Source organism: Camelus dromedarius, chromosome 2 (assembly GCF_036321535.1).
Source record: "Camelus dromedarius isolate mCamDro1 chromosome 2, mCamDro1.pat, whole genome shotgun sequence".
Lineage (NCBI taxonomy): Eukaryota > Metazoa > Chordata > Mammalia > Artiodactyla > Camelidae > Camelus > Camelus dromedarius.
The window spans coordinates 14,663,156-14,682,954 of NC_087437.1; the positions used below are offsets into that span (position 1 = coordinate 14,663,156).

The 19,799-nt window shown below is 46.9% G+C and overlaps 1 protein-coding gene across 1 annotated transcript in view; it reads left to right on the top strand.

Moving 5' to 3' along the window:
- The first annotated feature begins 1,138 nt into the window (after window positions 1-1,138).
- The window catches only part of BFSP2 (beaded filament structural protein 2), a 61,134-nt gene continuing 42,473 nt past the window's right edge, over window positions 1,139-19,799 (top strand). Inside the window, exon 1 of the mRNA XM_064491256.1 lies at window positions 1,139-1,676. Coding sequence (XP_064347326.1) covers window positions 1,188-1,676 — 489 coding nt within the window. The 5' untranslated portion in view covers window positions 1,139-1,187. The remainder of the gene's footprint in view (window positions 1,677-19,799) is intronic.

The window sequence follows — 19,799 nt, forward strand, 5'->3', positions numbered from 1 at the left end:
GTCCACCCTGAGCCTATCTCCTCGGGTGGAACTGAGAACTCAGTGAAGGATGGAAATCTGCACAGCACCAGATGGAGTCAGTCCTCACTAGCAGCTGACCCCCTGCCCCTTCTCTCCTGGAGGCTGCTCCCACGTTGCATGATCTGGGATAAATATCCATCTGTGTGTTTTGGTCACTTTGTATATCTAAGACAGAACTTAAATGCAGTGGGTTTAAGGTGCATTTTGTTATCCTGGGGCCACAAGATCCTTTCTGGATACTGAGGGCATGAATTAAAGCCCAGGGAGGGGGTGTCATCAAATCCTAACTTGGAGCACCCTTTAAGCTCTTACTGGAAAGCCTCTTTGTTTTTATTTATGAGTTTTCTGGCAGACAGGGAAACAGAGGTGTAGGGAACATCTGATACATAATAAGTGACCAACGTGTGTGGGACCAGAATTTACCCACGGTCCCTTGTCTAGTGGGTGTTGGTTAGAGCCCAGGTCAGTCCAGAAAGGTGAAGCAACATGGCCAAGGTCAAGCAGCTGCTGAACACAGTGCTGGAGGGAGGAAAGGTGCTAGGGAGGGACCTGAAGCTGCTGCCTGGACGGAGGGAGGGTGAAGGAACCAACAGGCTTAGTTTGTTTCTCTTGAGTCCCTGGGGCTGCTGCCCACCAAGGCGGGTTCACAGCCATCTCTGTCCACACTTACACATTCACACGTTCACACACACAGCACAGGTAAGGATGTAGAAAGCCCTAACATCGGCCCTGGAACACCTGGAGCCAGTCCTGGCTCAGCCACACTCTGTACTTGCAATTTAAGCTCTCTGAGCCTCAGTTTACTCATCTGTGAAATGGGGCTGCTGGCTGCCTGCCTAACCCTCTCTTAGCTCGTGAAATACACAAGCAGATGAGCCACCCCAATGGCCTGCACTGATCCAACCTCCCCACCACCCGCAGAAAAATCTGGGAGGTCAGGCACATGACCCTGCGGAGAATGCATGAGCTCCTCTCGGCACACAGCCCTGGGCGGGCCATTTCCCTTTCAGCTTGGTGAATGGTGGAAACTCATAGAAAACAGCAGACAAAGCAGCCTTGGCATAGGGAAGCTTCCAGAGAGGCCCAGTCACGGGGACACTGGGGCTGGAAACCAAAAGCCACTGGGCTCTGTAAACCCACTAGGCACAGCAGAGGCAGAAGGGGTGATGAGCGCGAGGCGAGTGGTGGTGGAAGTGCCCGCGGGCACCAGCTCCAGCATGTCCCTCCAGAGGCACAAGGCATCCTTCAGGGGAGCACAGTCACCATCCTCCCTGGACAGCCTCCCGGCCTCCAGGACCATCACCGTGGGTGGTCTCGTCCGAGCACCCAGGGTCTATGTAGGGATGACACCCAGTGGGCCCACAAGTGGCCTGGGTGCCCGTGTGACCCGCCGGGCCCTGGGCATCAGCAGTGTCTTCCTGCAGGGCCTGCGGAGCTCAGGCCTGGCCACGGCACCCGCTCCTGGCCTGGAGAGGGACCTCAGTGCCGTTGAGGACCTGGGGGGTTGCCTGGTGGAATACATGGCCAAGGTGCACGCCCTGGAGAAAGTCAGCCAGGAGCTGGAGGCACAGCTGCGGATGCACCTGGAGAGCAAGGCTACGCGCTCAGAAAGCTGGGGTGCCCTCCGGGCCTCGTGGGCCAGCAGCTGCCAGCAGGTGAGTGCCTGGGAAAGGATGCTGACAGCTGCCTGCTGCACCATCTCCGGGGGGTCAGTATCAGAGAGCAAGAGTGCTGAGGCAAGGGACAGGGGAGTGAGTGGTCTGAGGCCAGAGAAACTGACCCTTACACTCTCATGCCAAAAATATCAACGACAGTGATAGCAACGATGACAATGGCTACCATTTTACTGAGCTGTACGCAGGGCCAGGCCCACGCCAGGCCCTCTGCAGGCACTACCTCCTCCAGCGTTCAAAGCGATGCCACGCAGTGGTTCAGTCGTAGATTGCGTCTTTAGAGGAGAAAACTGAGACACAAAGAAGTAATGTGCCCCAAATCTCACAGCCAGAAGGGGGATGGGGCTGAAATTTGAACCTGAATTCTTTTGGCTCCCGAGTTTGCTTTTGTCCCATCAGCCTGGGCTGGCTCTGTAACTTTTGTGTTAAGAAAGAGTTTTTATAGCCATCATCAAACGGAACACCAGCGAATGGGTGTGGTGTTAAAAATGATGGATAAACGGAGGTGGTTTCTGTACCCATCTTTACAGCACTGTCCGATAGAAATCTGAGCCGTGTAGGTAATTGACAAGTTTGCTACCCACAGTAATAAAAGTAAAGAGAAACAGGTGAAGTTAGTATATCTTATTTAGCTCAATATAGTTTAAAGGTTATTTCAATATGTAATCAATAGAAAAAGTACCAATGAGATAACTTACATTCAAATAGAACTTCCTGCAAAGATGGAACTGTCCCATGTCCGCACCGTCTGGCCTGGTGGCAACCTATGGCTATTGAGCACTTGACATGTGGCTAACGAGACTGAGGAACTAAGATTTTCTTTTCTTTCAAATTTCATTCATTTAAATTTAAATAGCCGCATGTGGCCAGGGGCTATGTTATCGGCCAGAGCAGGACGCAGATGTTTCCCCTCTGCCCTTGCTTGGGCAGGACCTGCTCTCCAGGGTGGTTCTGCAGGGCGCCATGTTCATCCGTCATGTCTGCCCGCAGCCTGTGGTTCTGATGCTGGGGCTTCAGCCAGCTTTGCACATCTCATCTGTCTCTTTGTGGGCGGCTTCTCCTCCCCTCCTCCCACAAGTGCTGGCCTTGGCATCCCTCTGAGCTAAATCAGCCTCTAGCCCAGCTGGGAACTGCCAGCTCAGACCCTCTGCACCCTGGGGCCCAGCACGCAGCCCCCAGTGGAGGTCATGGAACTTTGTGTGTGGCTGGGTACTGCTGGACAGACATGCTCAGGGGCTCCCCATTTGTCCTTCTTAGCTCCCATTTCACCCCAGGTTGCTTCTCCTTCCCCACCGGCTGGTGCCCGGCTGATAGCACAGGACACATGACATCCAATATTGTCCCGTCCACTTTACCCCCGGAGCTGCTGTTCTGCCTACGTCCATCTGCGCTGTCAAGAGAGCCATCTTAGAGCAGTCTGGGGCCTGAAAGCAGGCAAATCTCAGGCAGCCATTCCTCCAGGGTTCTCTCCAACAGTGCTAGTTCCAAATATTTGTATCCTGTAGCCCATCAGAACATCCCCAGATCTTCCAATATTCAGCATCTGTCAGACAATTTCTTGCATTCAGATGCCACACAGACTTTTCATGAGAAGTCAAGCATCTCAATTTCTAGGTCAATAAGTATGGCCACAAAACATAGTCCATACTCAACAGAGATTGACTTGGTTTGGCTCCAAGGGCTTGGGCAACTTACACAACTTCTCTGAGCCCTCAGTTTCCTTTCCTGTGAAATGGGTACCATAATGCTGTGGGTAATCTAGCAAATCTGCAGATAAGTAAGTTGCACGGGTCCTGCGTGCAGGTAGACACAGACTGGGAAACTACAACTTGACAGCAGTATATACACAGAGCTGCGGGCTGGACGCCAAGACATTCAACCCCCACCACCAGTGTCAGAATCCCAAATGCGGGTCATTTTCCTTTTAAGGGACTCTAAGTGAAATCCTAGGTATGAATACAGAGTTCTCTTTTTCTTCATTTTTTTTTAAAAACATGGACTTGAAGATACAGTTAGACCAACCTGTAAAATGGACTTATTTCTGTATCTCACGGTCCAGTCTTCCAGCCATGTTTAGATCTTTTCCCTCCAAAAGAACAAAAGAAAATTCTACATATCTGAGAAATACACAGGATTTTTCCCTCTTTGCTGTTGCAAAACTGACCCACACTGCCTGCCCGCCTCCAGGTCTGCACATAGGGCTGTAAGAGGGCTTTGCTGGTATCTGCTCTCCACCCTGTCTCTCCGCCCAGTCACCATAATCATCTTTTGGACACATGGGATCTGACTGCATTATGTCCCTGCCCCAAACCCTCTGGCTCCTCATCACTGATAGGACATAATCCACAACTCTGGGCTCAGTCCACACGGCCCTTCCGAAGCCACCCCTGTCCCAGCCTCACCACCCACCTGGGAGTCCGTGAACATATCACTCACCTTCAGCCTCACTGCTCCTCTGAGATGCCTTCCTGCTCCTTCTATGATCTTGTGACAGCCTGTGCATGCATCCACTGTGGCAGTTACCGTGTTGTCCGTTGCATTTGCGTGTCTAGGACCTCACACTCCAGGCTCACTTAGGCAAGTGAAAAGGGCAGAAGCTGGGAGTCAGGGGAACTAGCATTGGGATGTTGGCTCTGCTGCCTACTAGCTGGGTGGCTTTAGTTCAGTGACTTAACTTCTCTGAGCTTGTTTCCTCATTTGCAATTTGGAGATCTCTGTATCTACTGTGCAGGACTGTTAAGGGGGGTTTAGTAAAATCAGCGGCTAACAGCCTAGAAAGACAGTTCCTTCCTGGCATTGCAGATACCTAGAGCCATGTATACCATCGACGCCCAACAATGGTGGGACCTCCCTTCAAATCCAAGCAAATGCCACTTGCTTAGACCAACCACTCATCTGCTTCGTGTCTGCCTTTCCCCATCTTCAAAATGGATACACACCTCTCAGGGTCACTCTGAGCATGAAATGAAATAAGATGTGAAGAGGGAGGGGCTGCAGGCTGTGAAGGGCTGTGCACATGCAACGTGGCGTCCCCCGTCAGAGGGCCCATCCCCTGAGGGCTGGGCCTCAGGCCAAGGGCTGGTCCCCCTTTGGAGCCTTAACGGGACCCCTTCCCCCCAACCCCTAACAGTGCCCTCGTCACCCAAGATCTTTGTGGAGACAGCTTCCCCCTTAGCCCTATCCATCCCCAAATGGCAGGCACAACTGAGAAACAAGGCCCTTCCCACTGGGCAGTGGGGCCCCTGCCTTCCTGGGCGCTGGTCATGAAGCCCTAGACCTGCCCACCAGCCGGTCCCCACAGAGCTCAGGGAGGACCCACCCCACGCGGGCCCCTCCCCCTTCCCGGCCTAGAGAACAGCACCCCCCTCATCGCCCTCCCCACACCGCCCCCCACCATCTATTTCAGAAAGTGCTGCCTCCTGCTCACAGGGCCTCGGGGGCAGCCACTGTGCTGAGTGTTCCTGGGCTCCAGGATCCCAAAGCTCCCCTTCCTCTACCCTCACTTGGACCTCTGGGCTTGGAGCTTCCCACCCATCTTTCCAAACTCCTGGCCCCAGCATTCCTTACCCTTCACAGCACTCCCTTACCCACTCCCCTTGGCAGCCCATTTTCCTCCTTCTGCAACCAACCCCCCGCCCCTTGCGCACCTGGCAGAACTCCTCCTCATCCCTCAAGTCCAGTTCAAGGGCACCTCCACTGTGAAGCCCTCCCTGATCTTCTTTGCTTCTTCAGGGTCCACACTGTGCCTGAGGCTTGGGATAAGTTCTCAGTAACTGAACCCTGATGGGTCCCAGAGAGACATGTCACCTCCTCCTTAGGCGGGGCTCAAACAGAGGAGCGAACAGGGACCTCTGTCACTTGAGAGCAGGTTGGGCTGGGAAGTCCACGTCAGCTGGGGAGCAGTGGGGAAATTCAGAGTAAGGGACAAGCATAACTTCCTTGTATGTCTACTTCTGTAGTTCTTCAAGAAAAGCGACAAAAGGGTTGGACAGGGATAGGGTCTGCCCTCCTGGCGAACACAGAGACAGCCCCGAGCCCTCCTGGGAAGGGGCCCTGCCCTGGAATCTCCCACAGCCCTGCCCGCCCCCACCAAGAGCTTCCACCCACCAACTGTGAGGACACAAAGGCACACTTCCAGAAAAACAAGGAAAAGGGTGAGGGGGGAGAAGGGATTGCTGTCACTGTGCAAAAAGCCACAGCATAGAAAGCAACCCAGCTCCGGGTGCAGGGGGTTTACACCAACTGGGTCCGGAGAGCAGCCCTGGGGACACCATCTCCATCCCCGTTCACTGTAGATGCGTACGAGCCTTTAGAGGACCTGGGGTCAGAGTCAGGGCCAGCTGCGTGGCCTGAGCCCATGTGGCCCTGTGGGGCCCTAGCTCCTTGGGGTTTAAGGCTCTGCAGCCACCATCTTGAAGCTCTCACTAGCTATGTCTCTGCATTTGTGTTTTGTAAGTGAAGTCCAACGGCACAGTGGAGCCTGTGTCGGGGAGTTGAAGCCTCGACTCAAATGGGGTCCCATTTCCCACTCTCCCTGGGACAGCCCAGTCCCACTCCCACAGAAGCCCCAGGCCCTTCTGGATCTCCACTCCTTACCCCACTCCCAGCAAAGCTTTGGTCGCAGGTGCAGGGAGGGCCAGGGAAGCAGCTTAGGGTGGGGCGTGGATCCAGGGTTGGCAGCGCTACAGTGCATCCAGCAGGGAGAGGGAGCACTTCTTGCCCACCTTTGATCCAGAGGCCTACAGAGTGGCACTGAGGTTCAGTACTCTTGGGGGTCACTTGTCCTCCATGAGTTAGGGTGGCTGGTCTGTGGGGAAGGAAGATGTCTGGCTGGACTTCCCCGCCCTGGCCAGGACCTGGCACATCGTCCAGTGGCTGGAGGGAAGGGAAACCCAGTAGTGGTGGGCCACACGCACCCCAGATCATGGGGCATGGCCCCCCAGGTGCTTACAAGGGTCACACCTGCCCCCTCAGTATCCCTGTGCCCGAGGGACTGCGAGATTAAATAGCAAAAATTACCATGACAGGTCAAGAGAAAGACCAAGAAGAAAGGAACAGGCTGTATATTTTAGCACCTTAAAAGACCCCATTTTTTCCTGCTTTTTGAATGAGAAGCTTGTATTTTATTTTGCACTGGGGCCCACAAAATTATGGTCCTGGTTAGAGTTAAATGTACACAAAGTTCCTTTTCAAGTCCAAACCGCTCTCTCCACTCCTCAGCTATGTTAGAACTTCTCAGCCACTTCTGCTAAGCAGTAAAAACAGACGGAGAAACTCACAGGTGGTGGCCACAGAGGCCAAGGACGACCCGGGCACCAGCCCCCTGCTGGGCAGAAGGTGGCCCTTTCTCTGACTATTTTTGCCAAATGAGCGATACCGATGATGTGTTCTAGCCACCATATCAGGCCCTTTCATCCTTGAATAGGCCAAATGCAAGCTTGGAATTAGGCAGCCTCCCTGCCTCGGAACCACAGATAAAAGGAGAGTGGAGACGGAGGTTAGCCACAGAGTCTCCAAGCACAGGGGGCAGCGGAGTCCAGGGCCCGGAAGATGCTAAGCCTGACTTGAATATTTTCCCTGCCGCTCACAGTCCCTCTTTCTGTCCTTGCGGGGTGGGGGTGGGGGGCATACTCTGGGGATCTGCCTATTTGGGGAAACTGCTGGAAAAGGCAATCTAGATCAGAGCCAGGTTTCTCTCCCCATAACACCTGTGGTCCTCACAGGTTTTAAAAAAAAAAAAAAAGGCACAAGAACTAATCTCTCCCTCCTGCATAAAATGAAAGGCAGCAGGGTCATTGTTCATGATTCAGAAACTGGTGTCCTTGCAAGGGAGAGGGAGAAAGAACCATGAACGGTTTCAGTGTCTGCAAAAGCCGGAAGACATTTACCCAAGACAAACTACTCGGTCTATTTCTCCACAAATACAATTTGTCTGGTGAGAGCAGGCCAGTAAAGTAGTTACTCCGTTAGCCAATCTATAAAGGACACTGAAATATCATTAGAAATGTAACTACACAGAGAGAAATGGATTGAGGAGAATTCCTCTGAGGGCAAGTGGTGTATGAGATTGGAAGAAATACTCAGACGGACAGAGCAGGGGAGGGGAAGGAGGTCTGAGGCTCTTGGTCGAGGAATACAGGTGGTCACTAAGCTGCTTTTGAAGCTGATTTCCTGGGGGCTCTTCTTTTGCTCCATACAGTGTCTGGGAGAGAGCAAAACTGCTCAAGGAAAGAGGGGAGAGACTGAGTCCTGTCACTCGAGGCCTCTTTCTTTGCCCTCCCCAGATGCCAAGCTCAGACACTCTTAAACCTCTTAAGAGCTCTTAAAACGTAAGGTCCATGCTGAGGAAGAGGACGGGGAGTCTAGGAGGTGTGCTGCAAAGGCGGGAGATTTTGAAGCCAGAGAGCCCGGAGGTCAAACTCAGGCCCCTCATGACCCCGAGGCCAGCTCTTCCTTGATCTCTCTCTGTCTTGATTCCTCATCTGGATGAGGAGGATGTTTGGAGACTTCCTTGAATGATAAATTATCTCTAAGAAGAAAAGTCACTAGTGGCCTTCCTGCAGAAATTAAAAAGAAAGATGCAGTAACCTATAATGACAAAGAATATGAAAACGAATGTATGTATGCACAAGTATGCGGTAGAACAGAAACTGACTCTAATTCAATTAAAAATAAGTAAATAAATAAATAGATAAGTAGAGAAAGAAAGAAAGAAAGAAAGAAAGAAAGAAAGAAAGAAAGAAAGAAAGAAAGAAAGAAAGAAAGAAAGAAAGAAAGAAAGAAAGAAAGAAAGAAAAGGAAAGGAAAGAAAAGGATGCCTACTCTCTCTACCAGTATGTAACAGTGATCAGAGGTAGCAGTCAATGCAATTAGACAAGAGAAAGCAATTGGAAAACACCAAGAATTGAAACAAAAGAAGGAAAACGTTGGTCTTTCTGGAAAGCCGAAAAGGATCCACGTGAAAACTGCACAATAAGCAACCGCATGATTTCAGTAAAGTAGCAGGTTATAAAAACACATTAAAGATCAAAGCCCCTCATATCTATAAACATCCCCAAAAAATATAATGGAAGGGGAAATCTCATTTATGATAGCAAAAAATAAATAAATAAATAAAATGCCTTTAAATACACTTAACAGGAAATGTCCATCATCTGTATGAGGCCACCATAAACCCCTCCTGACGGACACAATTGGAAAGAAGTACCATGTGCTCAAATATAAAGACTCAATAGCATAAAGATGTCAGTTCTCTCTATTAATTTATAAACTTCATGCAATCCTAATTTTAAAAATACCATAGTTGGGACTTTTCTTTTTTTTTAGAATTAGATGGGCTTATTATAAATTTCATTTGTAAAAACAAAAAGGCAAGAAGAACCAAAAAGGAAAACTAAAAAAGAAGAGCCTGGGGAGTGGGAGGCCATATAGCTCAGTGGTAGGGCATGTGCTTAGCGTGCACCAGGTCCTGGGTTCAATCCTCAGTTCCTCCGTTAACCCCCTCACCGAAAAAAAAGGTTAAAAAATTTTTTTTAATTTAAAAAAAAAAAACAGAAGAGCAAGGGGAAGGGGAGTTCTCCCAGATAATAAAATATACTAGGAAGTCTTGATCATTAAGGCAGTTTTGTACTGGCACATGAAGGACAGAAAGGCCAATGGGACAGAAGACAAGATTCAAAAGTAGGCACCACTGCTGATGGAAATTTAGTATTGATAGAGGCAGCATTTGGAACCAATAGAGGATTCTTCAGTAAGTGGTATTCAGACAACTGGATATATTTTTTATATATAAAAAAATATATATTATTTTCGTCATAACGAAAATAATAAAATTGGATCTATCCCTCACTGTACCCTCAGATCAATTCCAAGTGTATCCTAGATTTAAAAGTAAAACAGGAAGTCATACAAGTAGAAAGTATGGGTGAATTCCTTTATAACCTGGGGTGGGAACATTTTTCCTTGATATAGTTCAAAGTCCAAAAGTAATTTGTTGATTCTGTTTTAAACATTGTTATCAATATTTAAAATTTGATTACCAAAAATAAACATGATTACCAAAAACTTTCGAATTTGCATTGCAAAATAACACCATAAGCAAAACTAAAAGATAAATGACAAACTAAAAAAGAAGTATTTGCAACTTAGAATACGAAGGGTTAATATCCCTGATCTATAAGCAGCATTTAAAATCTGAGGTTTAAAAAAAATGCCAGCAACATTCTTATTTTTAAATAGGCTAGAGATATGAACAGACAGTTGACATAAAAATAAATGAAGATGATTCTTAACCATATAAAAGGATGCTCAACTTCACTCATAACAGAGAAATACAAAAAATAAAACAAAACAAAAACTTACTTGAGATACCATTGTCAAAACTCCACAAGTAGGTCAATCTATTTTGTGGGTGAAGCCGTAGGGAAACAGGCAAGGTCATACAGTTCTGATGAGAATAAAATGTTACCACCTCTAGTGGAGAGGAGTTTGACAATATCGAGACAAATTTATATTCATTTCTGTATATGTAATTTGATCCAGCAGTCCCACTTCTAAGAATCTCTCCCACTGACATGCTGGCGAAAACCTGAACAAGAAGTATGCATAAGACCGTTTATTTCAGTTCTATGAATGATGGCAAAAGACTGGAAACACCCCAAATACCTATCAATAGAGGGCTAGTTGAATAAAACAATGATGTATCTGCAAAAGGAATGAGGACTAGCTCTATAACTATTATGGAGTGATAATCTCCAGGATATGCTGTTGAGATAAAAAGCAAGGTGGAGTGGGATGTCATTTTACCACTTATCTAAGAAAGAGGAAGGGATATGACTATATGCATATGTATTTGCTTATAATTGAAAAAGTGGAAAAATCAAACTATGAATGTTTTTAAATGATCACTTACAGGAGAAGAGTAGAGGGAAAAGAAATAGACACTAAAGTTGTTTTAATCTCTCTTGTTATGTGGAGGTGACTTTGGAACCATGCAAACATTTTACAGAATTCTAAAACAAAATTAAATCTGAAAAAGCAAGCCCTAAAAATCAAAAAGAGAAGGCAACAAATGAATCCAACTATGTATCAAACTGATGGTATAATCACACAGAGAAGAACTATTCCAAGTGACTTTTTAAACCATGGTAATTTTTACTGTACATCCCTCGTGGGATGCAAAAGAGGACTGCAAAAAGGATCTTACATCATTTCAGTAATTATGTTGTGGGTGGTAGGTTAGTATTATTCATTCTGACACTGGGATATGTGTGTGTGTGTCTTTGTGTGCGAGCATGCTGTGGGACAGAGCAAAAGAATCATTATATTTGTGTCATTGAGAACTGAGACTTTTAATGTGAGTGAAAGGGGACAGTTGTGAGACTGATAAAGTTTAGTGACAATTCTTTAGTCCAGAATTTGAATTGGAATTATCAGTATAAAATCACAATGTATGTCAATATAAAATAAATAAATATATACATATATATATATATACATATATATATATATATATATACACACACGCATTTCCTAGCTCTAGTTAGTTAAAGACCTAGAAACGACAGTCAGCCCAGTGGTACTGAGCATTTTTAGCCTGAGATTTTGCTCTAAGCACCATCTTTCACTACAAGAACAGAAACTCCATAAGGAAATAGCTGGATTTAGGTTTGGGGGCAGGAAATATATAAGAGGAGTCTGAGAAACCAAGAAAACTATAAAGAACTACTAGAGAAACATTTAAGGACTTAAGAGCCATTAGAACAAACTCACACTAGTTAAAGATGGCTAATAGTCAATAAGAATATTAACTACGATAGATTGAAACACATCAAATATGTTGAAATCTCTGAGTTCAGTATAACACCCCTCCCCCAAAATCTCACTAATTAGTTACCTTGGAGTCAGCTGGGAAACCATCTCATTTTTTATGAAAACTGGTAGATAATGAGGAAGAACCAGGCATTTTTCCTGTCTTTCCTATAAGACTTGTAATTACATCATGGTTAAAAAAATAAAACAGAGTGGAAAAAAGGAAATGTCTTTTTATAAACTATTACAGCCAAAGAACAGGTAATAATGTAATTATGAGTTTTATTTACATTTATCATTAAAATGAATTCATAAAACAAGCTTTGAATATCACCATTTTGAAACCATAATAAAATACTAGATCTAGGCAATAGCAATCATCAAATGGATGCTAATATCACGAAAAGAGGGACCAGCAGACACACACCCTCTGGTGGAGCACAAAACATCACCTATGAAGTAGTCATGCCAAGAGGAAAAAAAAGTAAAAAGTAAAAAGAAAAAAGAAAATTACAAGTGATTAAGCCTCAAGATAGAACTCCTAGTTTACAGGAAACACAGAGATCAGATGAATGCGTAAACTGGCAGCACAGAGATGCAATCAGCACATTCAGACTGTGGGAAACTACAGGACCAAACATCCAATTTTTTCAACAAGCAAAAATCGCAAGAGGGAAAAAAGGGAGATGGGGAAATCTACAAGTTGAAAGAGATTAATTTGACATATCAACCCACTGAAATGGGCTTTATTTGGACCACTATTCAAAGAAATTGTTAAAAAAAAATACATCAACTGAGGGAAGAGAAACTGGGTACCTGATGATACTGAGGAACTGCTGTTAACTTTAAGATGCAATATAACTTTTAGATTTGTAGAAGTTATATGGTTTTTTAAAAGAATTTTTATAATTTAGCAATTCATACTGAAATATCTGAAGAAGAAATAATATATCTAGGATTTGTTTAAAATAATCTGGGGCTGAATGGAAATGTGAGGGGATTTTGGTGAAACAAAACAGGCCATGTGTTTATAACCACTGAAACTGGCGATGGGTATACGAGGGTTCATTATACCATTCGCTCTCTTCATATATATTTGAACTTCTCATAATAAAAATCAAGAGAGAATATCTACCTCATAGGATTGGTCCATGGGTATTAAATGAAATAATGTATGTAAATTGCTGGGTGCATAATCAAAATCCAATTAAAGTCTGTGGAATTGAATAAATGAGAAGACGCAGACGTGAAGAGAATAGTAACACAAATGACTGTTTACCTATATGAATTCATGGGTGGCTCAACCCCCAGATGCTGCAGCAGTTTAGAGAAGGAGTGGGGTCCTGACCAGGTCTCAGTGAGGCTGCCTCAGAAAATGGAGATGGAATGTGAGACCCAAGGAATGTGCCAGAGGGTGGCCCTTCACCCCGGGGCCCAGCGGGGACCAAGTTGGGAGTCAGGACCAGGCATGACCGTCTGCAGGGCAATCTGCACGGGGTTGACTTCCCACTTGTTAAAATCAGCACGATGGGTTTTATTCAGACTACGGCAGTAGTGGGTAGGGACTTCAGAGGAGAACTGAGCTCACCTCTGCTGAAACAGAGGCTTTTGTTAGTGTCTGGCACGCTGGGGTGTGCTAAAGGAAAGCGCTGAAGGAGGGTAAGCTGGGTGGTCTGTGTGATCCAGCTGTTGGTGTTTGCTGATCGGCGCTTAACCAGAGGAGAAACACCCTTCTCCCATCTTTGTAACAGGAGCAAACTGGAACAAGGAGACCTCCGCCACTCCCTGCAAAGCATCGTACCCTCCCCCAGGAACCCGGAGATGGGGGCGCTATCTCCCCAGGTGTTTGCATTGCACAGAGATGGCTCCCAGGTCCTAGAGGATACATTCTGGGTTGTAGGAGATTTCTATCTCAAAGGGGTAGAGAAAAGGTTTACAATTCCAAGTTTGCCTAAGAAAATGTAGCTCAGGGGCCTCTTGTCAGGTTTTGGCCAGAACAGTAAATTCTTTTGGCAGCCTGAGCTTTCTTGGGCAGGCATTTTAAGGGAGCTGGGGTCATCCTAGGGACATGGTCTGGATGGACAGAAGCCAGCTAGAGTTCGGTCAGGTCCCCTAGCGCCGGGGCTGGGTGGTGTAGGCTTTTAGTTCTCAGCACAAGCACCAAGCTCTCCCTGGGCTCTGCCCCGCCTCCCTCACTCTCTCATCCGAGAGTCTGGTGCTGAGCTGAGTGTGCACAGCACACAACAGGCAGCCAACAGCGGCTGCGCTGCGAGGGCTGAATACAGACGCGGACAGGCGCAAGGTTTCAAACCAGAACCCTGAAGTTAGGGGCAAAGAGGGTCCTTCAAACCCCACACCAGAAGTGAAATACTGGAAACAGCCTAAATGCCCACAAAGCTAATGACACAGCAGAATCCTCTACAGCCGGAAGACACAAGGAAGCTCATTATGTACTGATGGGGAAAGAGCACCCATATATATGTTTTCCAGTTAAAAAGCAGGCTGTAAAATCTATCTATGCTGTGCTGCTCTTTGAGGTTTGAAAGAAAGAAAGGAAAGATGGGAGGGCAGACTGTCTGAAAGCACACACAACATGGTCACAGGGGGTGATTGTGATGAGAGAGCTGGTGACTGGGGACAGGGATAGGTGCAAGCTCGCTTTGGCTGTATACTTTTTTGCACGGTTAGAATGTTTTACCTGAAAAGAAAATGAGATTATTATGCTGTATACCAGAAACTGACACATTGTAACTAACTATACTTCAAGGAAAGAAAGAAAAAGAAAGAAAGAAAGAAGAAAGAAAGAAAGAAAGAAAGAAAGAAAGAAAGAAAGAAAGAAAGAAAGAAAGAAAGAAAGAAAGAAAGGAAGGAAGGAAGGAAGGAAGAAAGGAAGGAAGAAAGGAAGGAAGAAAGGAAGGAAGAAAGAAAGAAATTAAAGGAAGAAAGAAATTAAAGGAAGGAAGGAAGGGAGGGAGGGAGGGAGGAAGGAAGGGAGAAAGGAAGGGAGAAAGGAAGGGAGAAAATGAAATTGGAAATAAGGCTCCTGCCATGACTTGTGACTGAGGACCCCAGAGGGTGTGGAGGATGTTCCAGCAGGTCCAGGGCCGGCGAAGGTCACACAGCCTCACAGAAGCACCAAACCTTTCTACTCCCCATGGAGGGGTTAGGGGGGAGACGGCTCTTCCCAAAACAAAAACCTGACAAAATTTAATCCCCCTGTACAAGAGCAACAGGAAAGAGCTCCTAATGACCTGCACTCTCCAGAAGAGCTAAATTAGCACTTAATCCAGGCAGGTGCCGAGGACAGATGCGGTGCCTCTTTCAGGGGAGTTCTCGAAAGAACGGCTGAACCCAGCAGAACATAATCCAGGGGGCCCCGTGCGTCCCCCAGGGGATGGTTTATGCTGATCCACCAAAGTTGAGGACTCAATTTAGGAAAATAAAACCTAGTTTATAGTCATCATCTGGCTGGGGAAAAGCGCATAGACTCATTTATCTGCCTGTAAATGCTGGTAGAGCTGACTGTCACAAATGCATTATTCAGCAGAAATGAGAAGTTATTTCAGCCGTTATCAGTAGGTAATGAAAAGCCAGGCACTGGGAGTGGGAACGCCATCACAAAACCGACCTGCTATTGGAAAACAACGGGTAATTTTTATTTATTTATTTCCAGGACTAGTGAATAACCATCTAAGTAAGTCTTAGGGGAAACACTACAGCGTGGAGAGAGAAATGACATTAGAAAGGCCCCTCAACCCAGGAGACTTCGGGAAAAGTTCCACAGGAGGCAAAGTACCCACCTGCTGGGAGTTCTCACTGCCCACCTGCCCGCCTCCCGCCCTCAGCACCCAGCCCACCCTCACTCCCCATTCCCTGCTGCTCAGAGCGCATCCAGGGCTCACCCCCAGCCTCTAACGGTGCCTCTGCGTCAGCTCCCACCCCTCCAGGTAAGGGCCCACTCACTGTTCAGGCCCCGACTCAGAGGAAGGTTATCTGACAAATGAACTGATTGTTACCTGGGGCGGGCATGGTTCTTACCAGCACTGGTTTATAGACACAGTGAAGGTGAGCGTGGCTCTCCCCTGGGTGACTGTGAGGTGTGAAGTCCCTGTCCCTGCCCCTTAGGAGCTCTGTCTGCAGACCGAATTGCTCCTGGTGGGAGGTGGGCTCCTGCAGGTACCTGGGAGCAGGCCTGTGGGCCCCCACCTGAGTCCACACCCCAGGGTAAGCCAGGCCCTGCACTGAATGCCGTGGGCAGCCCCTAACCCCTGGGTGACTTGCCCAGCTCCCAGCCACCCCCTGGGGCAGGCACAGGCACTGTGGGGTTCTACACGTTCCCCTCCAGTGTCTCCTCACAGAATCCTGCCCTCTGCTAAGACTCATGGAGGTTAACGTGCACCTTTACTGTGAATAGGCCGCAGGTACAACCCTGGAGTCCATATGACAGCTGCAAGTATTAACAAGAACTGTCACCCACCGTTTCATTGGATCCTCTCCACAATGTCTGTGTTCCCGGAAAGATGGGGGTGTGCCCACTGTCCAGTCCACTAGGGCCACCATAACCAAGTACCACGGACTGGGGGCTTAAATAACAGGAACTTATTTTCTCAGCCCTGGAGGCTGGACGGCTGAGATCAAGGCGGCTGCAGGTTCCCTCTGTGGCCTCACTCCTTGCCTTAGAGATGGCTGTCTTCTCCCTGTATCTTCACATGGTCTTCTCTCTACATCTGTGTCCAAATTTCCTCTTCTTATAAGGACACCATTCATATCAGACTGGGGCCCACACTCATGGCCTCATTTTGACTTAATCTTCTCTTTAGAGGCCCTCTCTCCAAATGCAGTCACATTCTGAGGTACTCGGGGTTAGGATTTCAACATACAAATTGGGGTAGAGGATACCCATTTTATAGACAAAAAACCCTGAGGGCCACAGAAATTAATTAATTTTGAGTTAATGTTTCAGCCAGACCAATTCAGAGTTGTATCTGCCCCCAAAACATTATTAGAAGCCTCCTGTTAAACTAATTATTTTTAATTGAAATATAGTCAGTTATAATGTGTCAATACCTGGTGTATAGTATAATGTTCCAGTCATACATATATATATGTATATATATACATATATTTGTTTTCATATTCTTTTTCATTATAGGTTATTACAAGATATTGAATATAGTTCCCTGTGCTATACAGAAGAAATCTGATTTTTATCTATTTTTATATATTGTGGTTAACATTTGCAAATCTCAAACTCTCAGATTTATCCCTTCCCACCCTGTTTCCCCCAGTAACCATAAGATTGTTTACTATGTCTGTGAGTCTGTTTCTGTTTTGTAGATGAGCTCATTAGTGTCCTCTTTTTTCTTTCTTTCTTTCTTTCTTTTTTAAGATCCCACATATAAGTGATACCATATAGCATTTTTCTTTCTCTATCTGGCTTACTTCACTTAGAATAATAATCTCCAGGTCCATCCATGTTGCTGCAAATAGCATTACTTTATTCTTTTTTATGGCTGAGTAGTATTCCATTGTATAAATATACCACAGCTTCTTTATCCAGTCATCCATTGATGAACATTTGGGTTGTTTCCATGTCTTGGCTATTGTATATGGTGCTGCTGTGAACATTGAGGTGCAGGTGTCTTTTTGGTTTGAGGCTATTTTTTTCATTTCATGTCTTTTTTTTTTTAAGATTCTACCTATAAGTGATATCATATGGCATTTTTCTTTCTCTTTCCAGCCCACTTTACTTAGAATGACGATTTTCAGGTCCATCCATGTTGCTGAAAATGGCATTATTTTATTTTTTTTTATGGCTGAGTAGTGTTGCATTGCATGTATCTTCTTTATCCAGCCATCTGTTGATGGACATTTGGGTTGTTTCCATGTCTTGGCTCTTGTAAGCAATGCTGCTATAAGACATTGGGGTGCATGTGTCTTTTTGAATTTTATTATTCTCCAGGTATATGCCCAGGAATGGGATTGCTGGATCACATGGTAAGTCTATTTTCAGTTTTTTAAGGAGCCTCCATACTGTCCTCCATAGTGCCGTGTATGTATCTTTCTTTTTTAATTACAGTTCGACTGCATATACACATTATATATGTATCTTTTTGAATGTATGTTTTTGAATTAGGGTTCCCTCTGAATATATGCCCAGGAGTGGGATTGCCGGGTCATATAGTAACTCTGCTTTTAGTTTTCTGAGGAATCTCCATACTGTTTTCCATAATGGCTGCACCAAACTACATTCCCACCAGCAGTGTAGGAGGGTTCCCTTTTCTCCACAGCCTCTCCAGCATTTATCGCTTGTGGACTTTTGAATGATGGCCATTCTGACTGGTGTGAGGTGATAACTCATTATAGTTTTGATCTGCATTTCTCTGACAATTAGCGATGCTGAGCATTTTTTCATGTGCCTATTGGCCATTTGTATGTCTTCACTGGAGAATCACTTGTTTAGATCTTCTGCCCATTTTTGGACTGGGTTGTTTTGTTTTGTTGCTATTTAATTGTATGAACTGTTTATATAAAAGACTGCAGACCCTAAAGAGTAAACAGGACCTGGGGATAACTTGAGTGCCGACTGTTCGATAAGAGAGTCATAATCAGCAAGGGCCGATCTCTGTGAGGAGTTTAAACTCTGGGATGTGCCTTCTTTTTCTCTGCTTCTCTGCCTCTTTTAATTTGGGAGAAACTGCCAAAAAAAAAAAAAATGATTGATCGTCACCCGAGCTCGCTCTAACTGGAACTAACTGCCTTAGCGAGGACACGAGAGGTTGGGCGCCTTCCAGCTCATCAGACAGCTCAGCACTGCGACTTGAAAGTTTAATAGCCTGGCTGCCAGGAATGGTGCAGCCCCCCCCCAGGGGCTCCTATTTTTCTTTTTCAGTGACTTTTAATGCTCAGAAAAAATGTGCTGAGCAGTCAGCCCTGGAGGCAGAACCTCTATCTGAGCAGAGTTGAGGAGCTCCCCGCTGTGTTCCTCTGCATCACAGGGGGTGGGGGTCCTCCAGAAATGCACACCTTCGTCAGAGGTTCCTCTGGGCTGGGGTGCCGGTTCCCTGCAGAGGTGATCACCTCCCATCACTGCCTAGATCCACAGGCCCCTTGAAGAGCTGAGGGTTTATCCATAGGTGAGAGGCCACACCCAGTGGGAGGGGCCCCCAGTGCTGACCCCCAAGGGGTCACCTGTTACAGCCAGGCAGACCACTGGGAGACACTGGTAGGGAGACAAACTTTATTCACTTGCTGCAGCAAGAGAGAATCCCTCTGGGGGAACCTGGGACATGTCAGACAGAGGGATTGGAGGCGCTTGCTGTGAGGTTTGGGCTCGTGCTGGGAGATTCAGGGGAAGTTAAGAACAAGGACTGGTTCTGCATTTGATGCTGTCAGGAACTGGAGGCACGTTGACGACTGGGTATCACAGTTTCTACCCAGTGAACAGGAGGATGAAACAGGCCTAGAGCCGTCCTTGGTGAACAGTAGTCCCCCTCGCTGCCAGCTGGAAGGGGGTGTTGAGTGTGTTTGCAGAGCATCCTTGCCTCTGTTCAGATACGATCCCCAACTGGGCTTCCGTAGCCTCCTTGCCCTTGGCTGCAGGAGGGAGAGGGGGCTTGGAGACAGAGCTGCCGTGCCCGGGGTCCCACACGTGGCTCTGCAGGGCCCCTCCAGGCCAGGGCCAAGGCGCAGTTTCTTTTGGAGGCAGGGCCCACCCTGTCCTCAGAGATGCTGGGGCCCCACACTCCTCCCTGTCTCACCTTCTCTCCCCGGGAAGCAGAAATGCACCTGCGCTGTAAATGAGATAGAACAGTGATGGAGAAGGACCAGGTGGTGGCCACAGACCCAGCCCAGTCCAGGCCCTGCTTTGTCCTGACCAGACGTGAGGTCCTGGCCTGGCTGCTAACCCCCAAGTGTCAATTTCCTTATTTCCAGTTGAGGGGGGATGAGCCCGGTTTCACAGAACTGTTGTGAGGACCCTGGGGGCTAGTGCAAGGGAGTTAGAAAGTAAGCTTCAGGAAGGCAGGAACTTGACCGCTACTCCCCGATCTTTCTCTGGTGCCCCGGACAGCGCCTGGCACAGAGGAGACACACAGTAAAAACTGATTAAATCCACAAACAGCCGTGCCCAGCAAGGTCATTAGTTCATAAGAGGTAGCTTATATGTGTGTGCTGGGCTTGCCATAGCAAAGTACCACCAATGGGGTGGCTTCAAACAACAGAAACTTACTCCCTCATGGTTCTGGAGGCTGGACGTTGGAAATCTAGGTGTCAGCAGAGTTGGATCCTTCTGCG